We start from the raw sequence: 16833 nt of genomic DNA, 5'->3' as shown, positions 1-16833 counted from the left end.
CGGGGAAATTCAAGGCATTATCAAGTGCTTGTCATATGGTGAATGAGAGACTGATGATGTGTGTGCAGCCTGAGCAAAAACACAAAGAAGCCCTCATGCCGATCATGCAACTTTTTGAAATCATCATCATTAGAATCACATCATGCATAGAGAATGTATTAAAATCAAAACATATAGCCCAACGTTTGTATCACAAATAACTCCAAATGAAGCATATAAGAGGACCGGTTCCTTTCTTAAACGCTCACCACAGAATATAAGAGGACCGGTTCCTTTCTTAAACGCTCACCACAGAATATAAGAGGACCGGTTCCTTTCTTAAACGCTCACCACAGAATATAAGAGGACCGGTTCCTTTCTTAAACGCTCACCACAGAATATAAGAGGACCGGTTCCTTTCACCACAGAATATAAGAGGACGCTCACCACAGAATATAAGAGGACCGGTTCCTTTCTTAAACGCTCACCACAGAATATAAGAGGACCGGTTCCTTTCTTAAACGCTCACCACAGAATATAAGAGGACCGGTTCCTTTCTTAAACGCTCACCACAGAATATAAGAGGACCGGTTCCTTTCTTAAACGCTCACCACAGAATATAAGAGGACCGGTTCCTTTCTTAAACGCTCACCACAGAATATAAGAGGACCGGTTCCTTTCTTAAACGCTCACCACAGAATATAAGAGGACCCTTTCTTAAACGGAATATAAGAGGACCTTTTTCTTAAACGCTATAAGAGGACAAACGCTCACCACAGAATATAAGAGGACCGGTTCCTTTCTTAAACGCTCACCACAGAATATAAGAGGACCGGTTCCTTTCTTAAACGCTCACCACAGAATATAAGAGGACCGGTTCCTTTCTTAAACGCTCACCACAGATGTGCGCACTCCTTCACAAATTGTTTGGAGAAAATATATTTTCTATTTTATTCAGCTACGTTCAAATAGTATTCCTCATACTATAAAATAATGCCATGGAATTCTAAACAAATCTTGTCTGCCAAATGAATTAGAGTAGCCCACAGCCATATGGCATAGCCAGATCAGGACCTAACACAACGACAACTCAGAGTAAACTATTCTGTTCTTCTGAAATACACTATTTTCTTAATATCATATTTCTATAGACCTGTCTAAAATAAATAATGGTTTTATTGTGATGGTGCAGACTATATTAAATTGATTTTTTACACTTGTAGATGTTCCAGGTCTGCATCAGTGGCTTGTAGGCTGTGTGTGGACGCCAGGAGATACTAAATGAGTTGATGTTCATTAAACAGTCAATTACCATGGGCCCGGCAGTAATTTGCTTGACAATCACCGGCTGACAAAATGTTATGACTGCCACAGCCCTACTCTGACCCACAACAACACCTAAACAGTAACCACTCGGTGAATGAAGTCAGTGATAGCAGATCGGATGGGTTGATTATTAAAACAGGGCCTGGTTCTGTAGGGAAAAAGAGTGCTTTTGGGATACAGGTAGAGTGATGTTGGTATTGTCAGAAACCACCGTATAGGTGAAATATTCAACTGGGTAGTAGAGCTGCTATGCACTATATTGACCTTATCAGAATGCATTCACATCCAGTTAATGCAACATACAGCGGCATATAGACAAGGCAGATCAGTTTGGGAATTGGCATAGTGAGGGAGATTCAATGCATTGTTCCTTTAAAAGGGTAGCCTAAACATTTTCCCCGCCTTGTTTAAATGTGTTGGCCGCTACATATGAACAGGGTTTTCCTAGCTAAAGCAGGGGAGCAGACATCCTGAGCCTTCGTGAGAAGACACCTTTTATAAAAAGACAGGCACCCTTGGTGCTATAATAAAAATTTCAGCGGCCAACAAGTTAGGGGCACAATAAAGAGGGATCTGGGGTAGCTAGGGGTGAGCTATGGTGCTTCCGCAAGTTATTCACCCGATACAGACCAAACAGCATAACAGCATATATATGAACAGTACAGAATCTAAATATCATAAAGTTCGCAAAAACACTGAAATAAATCATACGAGAGAATAAATAATTCAAGGTCTTAGACACTTGTTATTGAGCATAATTACATTTTCAGCAAATAGTTTTTCATTAAATAGCTAAAAATAAGCCATCCCTTTTAGGCTGTTAAAGCTGCAATATGTCATTTTTGGGGGGACCCAAACAAAGTCACAGATATGCGACTTAGAGATCTGTCCTTCTCATTGAACGAAAGTCTAAGAAGCGGAAGAGCTATTCTATGTGCTCTATTTCTATGCTTCCCGCTCTAAAGAATTGTTATTGTGTCTTTTACATTGGGTTTTGTACACCAGATTCAAACAGCAATATAGTTCCAGTTCCACAATAAATGTTTATAAATAACAATATTTTTGGTAATGGAAAATATATTTCACAGCAGTTTAGATGGTACAATGATTCTCTACACAATGACTGCTTACTTTGACACAAACTGAAATTAGGCAAACAATTTGTTTAAATTTGCAAACAGGAAATGGCGGAACGATTTCTGCATATTGCACCTTTAAGGTCCTCAATGGTGACTGAATGTGTGATGGCCATTAAATGTGACTGTCAGTCAGTGATGGAAGAATGAGTGTCGGGCCAGGGAAAACTACTGTTATGACACGGGCTCCCGCCCAACCAGAGCTGCTTGGAAACCAACTGTTGGAGTTCCAGACTTAAAACCCGCAAACTGCGTCACGGCATTCCTGTCATGTTGACAGACACAAACAGAGAGAGAGCGAGAGAGAGAGAGAGAGCGAGAGAGCGAGAGAGAGAGAGAGAGAGAGAGAGAGAGAGAGAGAGCGAGAGAGAGAGAGAGAGAGAGAGAGAGAGAGCGAGAGAAAGAGAGAGAGAGAGCGAGAGAGCGAGAGAGAGAGAGAGCGAGAGAGCGAGAGAGAAAAGACAAACACCAGAGTGTCACCCTGTTTTAACTTCACCTGCCAGTGCCAATCCAGATGGGTTTGAGTCAATATAACAATTCATCTTTTGTATCTCTTGACAGGACTTAATGTGACAACCTTATTCGAAGACATGAACACACACACACACACACACACACACACTAGGGTGGTTCCCTTATTGACATGATTGTCCGTAACCATGGTGCGAGTATTCATTACAGAGCTTCAAGCCAAAAAGAATAAGGAAGGAACTTTGGCCTTCGAAGGCCCCGGCTCAATTTTTGGGGGGCTATTTTCAAAATGTAATTATTTTTGCCAAAGCCACAGTTTATTCCTGGAATTTGTTATTTTTCATATATTTATTTAACACACTGCATTAAATCAAATCAAATTCATTTGCACCAAATACAACAGGTGAAATACAACCTTACAGTGAAATGCTGACTTACAAGCCCTTAACCAACAGTGTAGACCTTACAGTGAAATGCTGACTTACAAGCCCTAAACCAACAGTGTAGACCTTACAGTGAAATTCTTACTTTCAAACCCTTAACCAACAGTGTAGACCTTACAGTGAAATGCTGACTTACAAGCCCTTAACCAACAGTGTAGACCTTACAGTGAAATGCTTACTTTACAAGCCCTTAACCAACAGTGTAGACCTTACAGTGAAATTCTTACTTTACAAGCCCTCAACCAACAGTGTAGACCTTACAGTGAAATGCTTACTTACAAGCCCTTAACCAACAGTGTAGACCTTACAGTGAAATGCTTTACTTACAGGCCCTCAACCAACAGTGTAGACCTTACAGTGAAATGCTTACTTACAAGCCATTAACCAACAATGCAGTTCAAGAAATATAAAATATTTACTAAATAAACTAAATTAAAATAACAATAAGGTAGGAGTAAAGTCACTATACATAGATAAACAGTATGTAGCAGCAGTGTACATGTAGGTAGGGGTAAAGTGTCTATACATAGATAAAAACAGTATGTAGCAGCAGTGTACATGTAGGTAGGGGTAAAGTGACTATACATAGATAACAAACAGCATGTAGCAGCAGTGTACATGTAGGTAGGGGTAAAGTGTCTATACATAGATAAACAGCATGTAGCAGCAGTGTACATGTAGGTAGGGGTAAAGTGACTATACATAGATAAACAGCATGTAGCAGCAGTGTACATGTAGGTAGGGGTAAAGTGTCTATACATAGACAAACAGCATGTAGCAGCAGTGTACATGTAGGTAGGGGTAAAGTGACTATACATAGATAACAAACAGTATGTAGCAGCAGTGTACATGTAGGTAGGGGTAAAGTGACTATACATAGATAAACAGAGTAGCAGCAGTGTAAAAAAAGTGACAAAAGCGTCAATAAAGTGACTATACATAGATAAACAGAGTAGCAGCAGTGTAAAAACAAAGCGGGGGGGGTCAATGCAAATAGTCCGGGTGGCAATTTGATTAATTGTTCAGCAGTCTTATGGCTCAGGGGTAGAAGCTGTTAATGAGCCTCTTGGACGTAGACTTGGTGCCCCGGTACCGCTTTCCGTGCGGTAGCAGAGAGAGCAGTCTATGATTTGGGTGACTGGAGTCTGACAATGTTTTGGGCCTTCCTCTGACACACCTAATATAAAAGGTCCAGGGTGGCAGTAAGCTGTCCCCAGCACCTTAAAGGTCGGAGGCTGAACAGTTGCCATACCAGGCGGTGATGCAACTGGTCAGGATACTCTCGATGGTGCAGCTGTAGAAAATCTTTGAGAATCTGGGGACCCATGCCAAATCTTTCCGTCTCCATAGGAGGAAAAGGTGTTGTTGTGTCCTCTTCACGACTGTCTTGGTGTGTTTGGACCATGATAGTCTGTTGGTGATGTGGACACCAAGGAACTTGAAACTCTCGACCCGCTCCACTAGAGCCCCGTCGATGTTAATGGGGGTCTGTGTGGTCATCCTTTTCCATTAGACCAAGAAGAAAAAGAGGCTGTTGTAGATTGTGACAGGATACATACAGGAATGTTGTCTTGAGGTCTGACTGAGCATCAACATGTGATTGCCAGGGGCAGTTTGGAGAGGAGGGTGTGTGCAGTTCCCAATAAGAGCATGAGGAGGATCTGAGGGGTATGACAGTCACTGCAGTAGAATGTGACTGAACATGTGATAACACTGAGCAGCAGCATTTCCTGTCTCACTAAATCAAGCCTCCAGAGCACAGAGAGAAGTGATGAAACAGGTCAAAGGTCATACGTCACAATACAAAAGCTACAAAGCAAGCTACCGGGATTTATTTTTAATATATCTAATACTCCAATTTCCTTGAGTTCCTTCTGAAACCATAGAAGTCACAACACACCACCACCACCACCACCACCACCACCACTACTACTACTACAACCACCACCACCACCACTACTACTACTACCACTACTACCACCACTACTACCACCACACTACTACTACAGCCACCACCACCACTACTACCACCACCACCACCACTACTCCAACCACCACCACTACCACTACTACTCCAACCACCACTACTACCACCACTACTACCACCACCACCACCACCACCACCACCACCACTACTACTACTACAACCACCACCACCACCACTACTACTACCACCACACCACTACTACTACCACCACTACTACAGCCACCACCACCACTACTACCACTACCACTACCACCACTACCACTACTACTACACCACCACCACCACCACCACCACTACCACTACTACTACTACCACCACTACTACTACTACCACCACTAGCACCACCACTACTACCACCACTACTACTACTACCACCACTACCACCACTACACCACCACTACTACTACCACCACTACTACCACCACTAGCACCACCACTACTACTACCACCACTACTACTACTACCACCACTACTACCACCACTAGCACCACCACTACTACCACCACCACCACCACCACTACGACCACCACCACTGCTGCTACTACGTGGTTCAGACTCGCTCTAAAATAGTAACTGGTCGAATGTGACTGGGGAAATGTACACTTTTACAGTCCTCCATTAGGTAATATGCTGTTATAAATCTAAATTATTCATGTTGTTTGGCCAAGTAAGCTCAAAGCAATAAGAACGCAGGGGGGGGGGGGGTGTTATATGAATGAGTAAACAGAGATTGGAAACCTTTTTTCGTTTTACTCATGTGGACTTTGCATGCATCACGCACACACAAACACACGTACGCAGATCTAACGCATAATCATCCAATAATTAGCATAGGAAAGCCATTGGCAGAGATTAGAGTTGCAAAGGGAAGGTATATTATTCGTTAACTTTCTAAATTTGCCAGTGAACAACCAGAATTGTGCTAACTTTCAAGAAATGTTTCTGAATTTATCACAAGACATCGAGTGGCCCTTTTGGGTTCTTCAGATTGTCACAGGTGTATGTTATCACCTCTGTCCCTCTGTGGCCGTATCACGTGTAACATGTATAAAATAATTAAATAAGATGATTTAAATGAAAAGAATAATAGATTGACGAAGCTGTGAAACATTATCCTAAATAAACCATACACTTACTGAATACCAGCATATAAATTCAAGGGTTTGAGCATGAACTATTCTTCACACACATATATACATATATATATATATATTTCTTTTACATTTTATTTATGTCAATATCTATTTGTTGTCAATGTTTTAGCGTCAAAATGGTGGCATTTGTGCAAAAAGTCTATGTTTGGAAGAGTTGCAAAATAATGACATTGTCTTAGATGCTTTTTTCATTAATTTCTCTTGAACCATATTGTCTATCTACTAGAAGCTCATGGACAATATGGACACCGATGATTTATTATTTAAGTATACTGTATACACATTTTTTTTTAATTAAGTTATTAAAGTATAAATTGCCAGGGTTAAAATAGATTGTCATAGATTATATGTTAATTACCAAAATTACTGATTGTTCTGGTAACTTTGGTGAATTACTGGTAGCTTTGCAACCCTAGTAGAAATCAAAAGCCATTAATGCAGCCGAAGAACAGCTCTGCTCTTGATTAACAGGCATGCTTCTGACTACCGCCCCGTAGCACTCACTTCCGTCATCATCAAGTGCTTTGAGAGACTAGTCAAGGACCATATCACCTCCACCCTACCTGACACCCTAGACCCACTCCAATTTGCTTTACCGCCCAAATAGGTCCACAGACGACGCAATCTCAACCACACTGCCCTAACCCATCTGGACAAGAGGAATACCTATGTGAGAATGCTGTTCATCGACTACAGCTCAGCATTTAACACCATAGTACCCTCAAACTCGTCATCAAGCTCGAGACGACCCCGCCCTGTGCAACTGGGTACTGGGCTTCCTGACGGGCCGCCCCCAGGTGGTGAGGGTAGGTAACAACATCTCCACCCGCTGATCCTCAACACTGGGGCCCCACAAGGGTGCGTTCTGAGGCCTCTCCTGTACTCCCTGTTCACCCACGACTGCGTGGCCATGCACGCCTCCAACTCAATCATCAAGTTTGCGGATGACACAACAGTGGTAGGCTTGATTACAAACAACGACGAGACGGCCTACAGGGAGGAAGTGAGGGCCCTCGGAGTGTGGTGTCAGGAAAATAACCTCATACTCAACGTCAACAAAACAAAGGAGATGATTGTGGACTTCAGGAAACAGCAGAGGGAGCACCCCCCTATCCACATCGATGGAACAGTAATGGAGAGGGTAGTAAGTTTTAAGTTCCTCGGCGTACACATCACGGACAAACTGAATTGGTCCACCCACACAGACAGCGTCGTGAAGAAGGCGCAGCAGCACCTCTTCAACCTCAGGAGGCTGAAGAAGTTCGGCTTGTCACCAAAAGCACTCACAAACTTCTACATGCACAATCGAGAGCATCCTGTCGGGCTGTATCACCGCCTGGTACGGCAACTGCTCCGCCCACAACCGTAAGGCTCTCCAGAGGGTAGTGAGGTCTGCACAACGCATCACCGGGGGCAAACTACCTGCCCTCCAGGACACCTACACCACCCGATGTCACAGGAAGGCCATAAAGATCATCAAGGACAACAACCACCTGAGCCACTGCCTGTTCACCCCGCTATCATCCAGAAGGTGAGGTCAGTACAGGTGCATCAAAGCAGGGACCGAGAGACTGAAAAACAGCTTCTATTTCAAGGCCATCAGACTGTTAAACAGCCACCACTAACATTGAGTGGCTGCTGCCAACACACTGACTCAACTCCAGCCACTTTAATAATGGAAATGGATGGAAATTGATGTAAAAATATATCACTAGCCACTTTAAACAATGCTACTTAATATAATGTTTACATACCCTACATTACTCATCTCATATGTATATACTGTACTCGATACCATCTACTGCATCTTGCCTATGCCGTTCTGTACAATCACTCATTCATATATCTTTATGTACATATTCTTTATCCCTTTACACTTGTGTGTATAAGGTAGTAGTTTTGGAATTGTTAGTTTAGATTACTCGTTGGTTATTACTGCATTGTCGGAACTAAAAGCACAAGCATTTGCTACACTCGCATTAACATCTGCTAACCATGCGTATGTGACAAATCACATTTGATTTGATGAATATAAGTGCTTACACAGTAAACTCCAACCATCACCTACATACAGACTCCAACCATCACCTACATGCAGACTCCAACCATCACCTACATGCAGACTCCAACCATCACCTACATGCAGACTCCAACCATCACCTACATGCAGACTCCAACCATCACCTACATACAGACTCCAACCATAACCTACATGCAGACTCCAACCATCACCTACATGCAGACTCCAACCATCACCTACATGCAGACTCCAACCATCACCTACATGCAGACTCCAACCATCACCTACATGCAGACTCCAACCATCACCTACATGCAGACTCCAACCATAACCTATGCAGACTCCAACCATAACCTACATGCAGACTCCAACCATCACCTACATGCAGACTCCAACCATACCTACATGCAGACTCCAACCATCACCTACATGCAGACTCCAACCATCACCTACATGCAGACTCCAACCATCACCTACATGCAGACTCCAACCATCACCTACATGCAGACTCCAACCATCACCTACATACAGACTCCAACCATCACCTACATGCAGACTCCAACCATCACCTACATGCAGACTCCAACCATCACCTACATGCAGAATCCAACCATCACCTACATACAGACTCCAACCATCACCTACATGCAGACTCCAACCATCACCTACATACAGACTCCAACCATCACCTACATACAGACTCCAACCATCACCTACATACAGAATCCAACCATCACCTACATACAGACTCCAACCATCACCTACATGCAGACTCCAACCATCACCTACATACAGACTCCAACCATCACCTACATGCAGACTCCAACCATCACCTACATGCAGACTCCAACCATCACCTACATACAGAATCCAATGATATCGGCCTAAAGGGAGGATCCTCCATAGAATTACACAATGTATTCTACTTCTGTGCTTCCCACAGCTCACACTGAAGGCAATAGGAAGCACTAATATAAATTGTATGACAAAAGACTAACCAGCAAAATGACACGGAAGGGAAGTGGTCGACCATGCGTCAGCAGATCCGAAAGACATTTGGTCTGTGTGGACAGGAGTGTGTTGGGGGCTAGGGGACTGGGGTTAGGACAGGGGACTCAGTGATCCCTTCCTGTTTCTGTCTATTGCTCACTTGCTTCTGAATATTGAAGTCTAAACTAAAGATGACCTGTCAGAGAGTAGAATGTAATAGGATAGAATAGAACATAATAAAATAGAACAGGATAGAATAGACTAGGATAATAGACTAGGTTAGAAAATAATAGTATAGAATAGGTTAGAAAATAATAGTATAGAACAGGTTATAGAATAGACTTGAATAGAATAGGATAGAATAAAATAGAATAGGTTAGAATCGGATAATAGAATAGGATAGAATAGGTTAGAATAGACTAGGATAAGACTAGGTTAGAATAGAATAGGTTAGAATAGGATAAAAGAATAGAATAGATTAGAATAGGTTAAGTTAGAATAGGTTAGAATAGGTTAAGTTAGAATAGGTTAGAATAGATTAGAATAGGTTAAATTAGAATAGGATAGATTAACCTATTCTAATTTAACCTATTCTAATCTATCCTATTCTAACCTATTATAATTTAACCTATTCTAGAATATAATAGATTAGAATAGGTTAAATTAGAATAGGTTAGAATATAATAGAAAATAATAGGTTAAGTTAAAATAGGTTAGAATAGGAATAGATATTAGAATAGGATATATTAGAATAGGATATATTAGAATAGGTTAGAATACAAGTCCCATTAATAACACTCCATTTCAGTTTGGGGACTCACCTTTTAGGTTCTTGGGGTTGTTCTGCTTTGTGCGCGGCATTTTCTTTTCCCCGGTTGGTTGGTTCACTCACTGACACATCTTCTGAAAGGTGGTAGATTCTCTAATGCAGGTAGACCAGCTGGGCGACGGCTGACTCCACATACACACAGTCAGGGACACCCTCTGGGTTCACAAACAACAGAGTGGTCAGCGTTAGCTCAACATTCAGCGAAGATCAATAAACACTAAACATTCCATGCAGTCTTCCGTGTGTGTGTGTGTGTGTGTGTGTGTGTGTGTGTGTGTGTGTGTGTGGGTTTCCGTTAGGAAAATTTTGCACGGGACAGCGTGACTGCCTACACAGTAAAACATATTCAAAATATTACATTTGTATAATAAAATGTGCGAACGACCTGTCTTACAGGCTATATGTAAGAACACTTGAATTAATAAATATCAAAATCACAGCTGTTTTTTTTTTTTTTAAATACAAATACAATCTAGACCTCTCTAATTGTATTTAGCCTAGACAGTAATATTTCAATTAAGCCAATTAAAATAACAAAACATGGCTGTCTACGAACACCAGAACCGGCCTGCCCCACACCCCATCCCAGCTGCGATTCAGCCGGCCTGCCCCACACCCCATCCCAGCTGCGATTCAGCCGGCCTGCCCCACACCCCATCCCAGCTGCGATTCAGCCTGCCCCACACCCCATCCCAGCCTGCCCTGCACACCCCATTCCAGCTGCGATTCAGCCGGCCTGCCCCACACCCCATCCCAGCTGCGATTCAGCCGGCCTGCCCCCTGCCCCCATCCCAGCTGCGATTCAGCCGGCCTGCCCCACACCCCATCCCAGCTGCGATTCAGCCGGCCTGCCCCACACCCCATTCCAGCTGCGATTCAGCCGGCCTGCCCCACACCCCATCCCAGCTGCGATTCAGCCGGCCTGCCCCACACCCCATCCCAGCTGCGATTCAGCCGGCCTGCCCCACACCCCATCCCAGCTGCGATTCAGCCGGCCTGCCCCACACCCCATCCCAGCTGCGATTCAGCCGGCCTGCCCCACACCCCATCCCAGCTGCGATTCAGCACCACAGCAGTGGAAAGAGGCCACTCAAGGTGGCAACAAAATGAAGAAATTATAAAACTGATGTCGGACAATCAAATTCGAATAAGTAAATCAAATTCATTCATTTAAAAAAAAGGGATAAAGAATATGTACATAAAGATATATGAATGAGTGATGGTACAGAACGGCATAGGCAAGATGCAGTAGATGGTATCGAGTACAGTATATACATATGAGATGAGTAATGTAGGGTATTTAAACATTATATTAAGTAGCATTGTTTAAAGAGGACCTTGCATCTTTAACGTAAGTAAAAATAGAAACACAGCAGATATACATTTCCAAGCAGCTTGAGGATTTATTAGCCTATGAAGTATATTTGCATTTGACGTTGTGGCACATCGACTGCTATTTCCATCAATGAATAAAAAGCATTATTTTCCAATGGATTTTCTTTCTCCCGGACAATTTGATTTAGCTGCTTTTTTTTTTTTTTTATGGCCAAAAGCTGGCATTTACCTGTCAACAGAAACCCTTGGGTGGGGGTGTGTAGTCTCCCGTCCTCTCACTTGGAAGAGAGAACACTGCTGTTGTTACGTCTGTCACTCTAACCGGTGTCACTTTCTAAATTCTTATTTCAGTCCAAACATACACAGTGTAAATTCTTATTCCAGTCTAAAAGTACACGGTCTAAATTCTTATTTCAATCTTGGGTTTCATCAGACCAGAGAATCTTGTTTCTCATGGTCAGACTCCTTTCGGTGCCTTTTGGCAAACGCCAAGTGGGCTGTCATGTGCCTTTTATTGAGGAGTGGCTTCCGTCTGGTCACTCTACCATAAAGGCCTGATTTGCTGGAATGCAGCAGAGAGGGTTGTCCTTCTGGAAGGTTCTTCCATCTCCACAGAGGAACTCTGGAGCTCTGTTAGAGTGACCATCGGGTTATTGGTCACCTTCCAAGGCTCTTCTTCCCCAATTGCTCAGTTTTGCCGGGCAACCAGCTTTAGGAAGAGTCTTGGCGGTTCCGAACTTCTTAAATTTAAGAATGATTGAGGCCACTGTGTTCTTGGGGACCTTCAATGCTACATACATTTTTTGTTACCCTTCCCCAGATCTGTGCCTCGACACAATCCTGTCTCGGAGCTCTACGGACAATTCCTTCGACCTCACAACTTGGTTTTTGCTCTGATATGCACTGTCAACTGTGGGATCTTATATAGACAGGTGTGTGCCTTTCCAAATTATGCCAAATCAATTGAATTTACCACAGGTTGACTCCAATCAAGTCCTCGAAACATCAACAATGATCAATGGAAACCGGATGTACATGATGTCAATTTCGAGTCTCATAGCAAAGGGTCTGAATACTTATTTAAATAAGATATGTGTTTTTTTATAAATTAGCAAAAATGTCTAGAAACCTGTTTTCGCTTTGTCATTGTGGGATATTGTGTGAAGAATGATTATGAATTTTTTAAAGGAAACTGTTTTTTATATATATTTTTACAAATTTGTTTAGCTCACATAATATAATTATATAGTATGCATTAAAAGGCAGGGGTGGGCGATTCCAGTCCTCGAGGTCCTGATTGGTGTCACAGTTTTGTCCCAGCCCCAGCTAACAAACCTGACTCCAATAATCACCCAGTCATGATCTTCAGTTTAGAATGCAATGTGATTAATCAGCTGTGTTTGTTAGGGATGGAGAAACAGAGTGACACCAATCAGACCCTCGAGGACTGGAGTGGTCCATCCCTGCATTAGGGTGTCTGTAATAAAAATAAACCTGGCAAAAACAAATCTAGACATCAGTGAATGCATTTTAATAGCTTCCAAAAATATTTTCTACAATGGTGTGGGAGTGCCAAGATGGAGGTGCGGTAGCTTCAATGCAGCACCCCCTGTCGGTCATCTAGTGTATATACAAACAATTGATTCAAACATACATGTTTTAAATTCTTATTTCTGGCCAAATGTACACAGGCTAAATTCTTATTTCATTCCTAAATGTACACAGGCTAAATTCTTACTTCAGTTCAAACCTACTGTAAAAGAAAAGCTCCAGCTAGGTTTGATGGTATAATGTCCGTATGACAGGATGACACTCCTGCGAATGAAATGTGGTGAATTCTGGACAGACAAAAGAGATGTGAAGGCATCTATATCCATATAACTATACGCCCTGGAGTAACTATCTCTAGTCTGATCTAAACCAAGAGGAGATTGTTTTTGGTAAACGCCTGATTGACAAGTCCATGTCAGATACGCATGTCTGTCCTTCGCTTTGACGAAACACGTTCCCGAATGATGAAAGGTGCCAACAATAAGGCCCTGTGTCTGGCGGGAAGTAAGCGGTCCAGGGTGCTACCGCGGTTAGCGGGCAGGGCTAATATCAGACTGATCATCTTGTCAAAGTTAACACTCCATAGATCATTGCGTCACAATCAGACCTCTGCAAACACTGAAAGGGCAATGTGATCTCGTGGTAGTTGTTGTTTTATTGTATTGCTGCCCTTTCTTTCTTTTTTACAGAGGATGATCTGTTCTCTTTTTTTCTTTATGCAAATCTGCGCTCTGCAACAACAAAATAACCACGGCAAAGCATAGCACTGCTGCAAATAGCCCTCCAATACACTGCCCTGAATTATCTAGACTTTTTTTTGTATGACTTTATTGAAAATGACAAAACCTTTGAAATATAATGATCTGCATGCTGTTAGATAATTTCCTACATGGCGTTACTAAAATAACCTATTGTAGTATTCATAACAAGCAACCTCGTCCAATCCCTTCCACTGAACATTATCTTTCAGCATCACGTCTATGTTACATAACAGTCAGTTACTACAAGTGTAGGATGTTTAACCATACACTGTTACATGTGCGCTGCCACAGCAATGACATCATTGTTGAAGTCAGTGCAATAAATCGGCAGTGTGGTACATAGCGTCTGAACCAGGTCACCGAAAGAACGACAATTGAAAGTCACACAATGTAACATGCAGTCCCATGCAGCCCTAGGCACCCACCTGCCTCGCAGAACGAAGGACAGGTCGAATGCTTGACGCTTCAGACGATGCTGCATGTTCAGGAGGAGACCGAGACGTGCGTGTGCGGCGCGCGTGTCAGCTGATAAATATTTGAGGAAACACCCCGAAACTGACAGCTTGACAAGGACGCCACAATGAGCTGCTGAGTAAATGTTGCAGTAGGCCAAAAACTGTCCGAATGAAATCCTCTCTCTTGGTCACTAACGGCTGACTCATTCAACACACACCTAGGAGGATTCCTTCCCGTCACCTTGCAGCAACATTGTAGCCGCATGTAAAACAATAGACACGATGTCCTTCCTGCATTATGAAATATGAATTTTGAATAGCCAAACCCCTGTCTGTGTCATAATCAGATCACTCTATCCAACCAATAACGGTGGCTTCAAGTGACAGCGACTTCAAGTGATCTAAACAGGTAAACACCCCTGTTTCCTTGTAGTCATTCATCAACGTGCTTTCACAATCCATGTTATATCACGTGTCAATTTTATTTTCAGGGAACGCAGTCTAAATCAAAAAACAATATGGGAACATCGTATTTTTATGTCAGTAGCAACACATGAACGCGCTGTAACTGAGGGAGGAGTCAGGGGAACCCCCTCGCTCTCTGCAACAGTACAACGGCTGCACTTCCCTAATTCAACAAAATGCGACATTTTCAACACTTTGTTTGCCATGTGTTGCGTAACATATAAAACACTGGCTAGTGTATCAGATAAATTGCAATAGATAAGGCTTACCTATGGGCGCAAAATAGGCACATTCGGTACACGTTGCGTAGCAAGCAAGATAGTAACATTACACACACCACATTCGAATGTTGCAGACGTCTACACCAAAACAACGATGTTAAAGCAACGACGGCTCTGAAAGTTTGACTTGTTTGGTCCTAAAATTTGACATTCCTTCTTGGCAAAAAAAAAAAAAGCACAGGCGTGAGCTAAACGAAACAAAACAGTGATGGCCTTGAGAAATTAACTAGCCAAACCAGCTAGAACGTCCCCGACAAGCACTGGACACGAGCGCCCCGTGAAAACACTGCCAGAACACATCCCGATGCAGACCGAAGTGGCCAACAAATTAACGAAAAAATAAATAAATATAAACAAACTACATTCAAATATACTTACAAGTGCAGTCTTAATATTAATAATTGTCAGGGATTGCAGGTGTAACACACCTTAACTGTAAGGACAAATTGATTATTTTGTCTCTCTTCTCTCACTTTCTATTGCAGGAAACAGACAGGCCCACTGACGTCAACGGGGGTCCCGTCTCCGCCTCCCAACCACAGGATGTCATCTCCGGGAGGTGTGAGACGGTCGAACTACGAACGAATAAATTACTGAAAACAATATTAATAAGGCCTTACGTTCTACTTTATACATGCACATTCATTTAAAACGTATATCAACTATGTGTAGATCATATGTACAATTTAAAAATAGTGTTTATTTCAAGTATCGTTTGTCGCCCACCCCCCTAAAGATCTCCCCTTTGCACTGACGGTTTTCCCGGAGGTTCCTTTTTTTCAGGTCACGTTGCGCCACTACGACTGCCGACCGGGCTTTCCCATGCAGATCTCCCATAGCAATTACTAACCATATAAAAGCCTAATAGACTTTGGCCTTGCCTGAGGTATTGAGGGAGAGTTTGAAAATCGAAGATTAGACAGCTGCTATAAAAAATGTAGGATACATAGAGTGTGCCATGCAATGATTACGGTCAGTTTTCCCCTATAATTAAAGACATTTAGAGTATTATAAATCAAATTTATTTGAGATTGTTTATTTTATATAAAAAAAATGGAATAATTACTAGCCTTCTATAATTAAATTGGATAAGATGCACCCAGAAAAAAAAACATACTTGAATGCCACTGCTTTGCATTTATGCAAAGAAAGGCCTATGGAATAGCTGCACACACACACTATATATACAAAATTATGTGGACACCTTTTCCAATGAGAGGTTTCGACTATTTCAGCCACACCCGTTGCTGACTGGTGTATAAAATCGAGCACACGGCCATGCAATCTCAATGGACAAAATGTGGCAGTAGTATGATCTTACTGAAGAGCTCAGTGACTTTCAACGTGGCACCGTCATAGGATGCCATCTTTCCAACAAATCAGTTCATCAAATTTCTGCCCTGCTAGAGCTGCCCCGGTCAATTGTAAATTATGTTATTTTAAAGTAGAAACATCTAGGAGCAACAACGGCTCATCCGCAAAGTGGTAGGCCACACAAGCTCACAGAATGGGACTGCCGAATGCTGAAGCAGGTATTGTGTAAAAATTGTCTGTCCTCGCTTGCAAAACTCACTGCTGTGTTCCAAACTGCCTCTGGAAACAACGTCAGCACAATAACTGTTCGTCGGGAGCAAATTTATTTAAAATAGT

General features: G+C 42.4%; 1 protein-coding gene across 1 annotated transcript in view; it reads right to left on the bottom strand.

Annotated features, from left to right (window-relative positions):
• The window catches only part of LOC115125921 (zinc finger protein 40-like), a 178220-nt gene extending 162545 nt beyond the window's left edge, over positions 1 to 15675 (bottom strand). The window contains exons 1-2 of the mRNA XM_065018029.1: positions 15562 to 15675; positions 10328 to 10490 (exon numbers count right to left, since the gene is read on the bottom strand). Coding sequence (XP_064874101.1) covers positions 10328 to 10367 — 40 coding nt within the window. The 5' untranslated portion in view covers positions 10368 to 10490; positions 15562 to 15675. The remainder of the gene's footprint in view (positions 1 to 10327; positions 10491 to 15561) is intronic.
• Between the last annotated feature and the right edge of the window lie 1158 nt (positions 15676 to 16833).

The sequence above is a fragment of the Oncorhynchus nerka genome, linkage group LG4 (genome assembly GCF_034236695.1).
Source record: "Oncorhynchus nerka isolate Pitt River linkage group LG4, Oner_Uvic_2.0, whole genome shotgun sequence".
In the NCBI taxonomy this organism is placed as follows: domain Eukaryota; kingdom Metazoa; phylum Chordata; class Actinopteri; order Salmoniformes; family Salmonidae; genus Oncorhynchus; species Oncorhynchus nerka.
The sequence above is the reverse complement of the archived record's forward strand: the minus strand, read 5'-3'. Positions and strand labels throughout refer to the sequence as shown.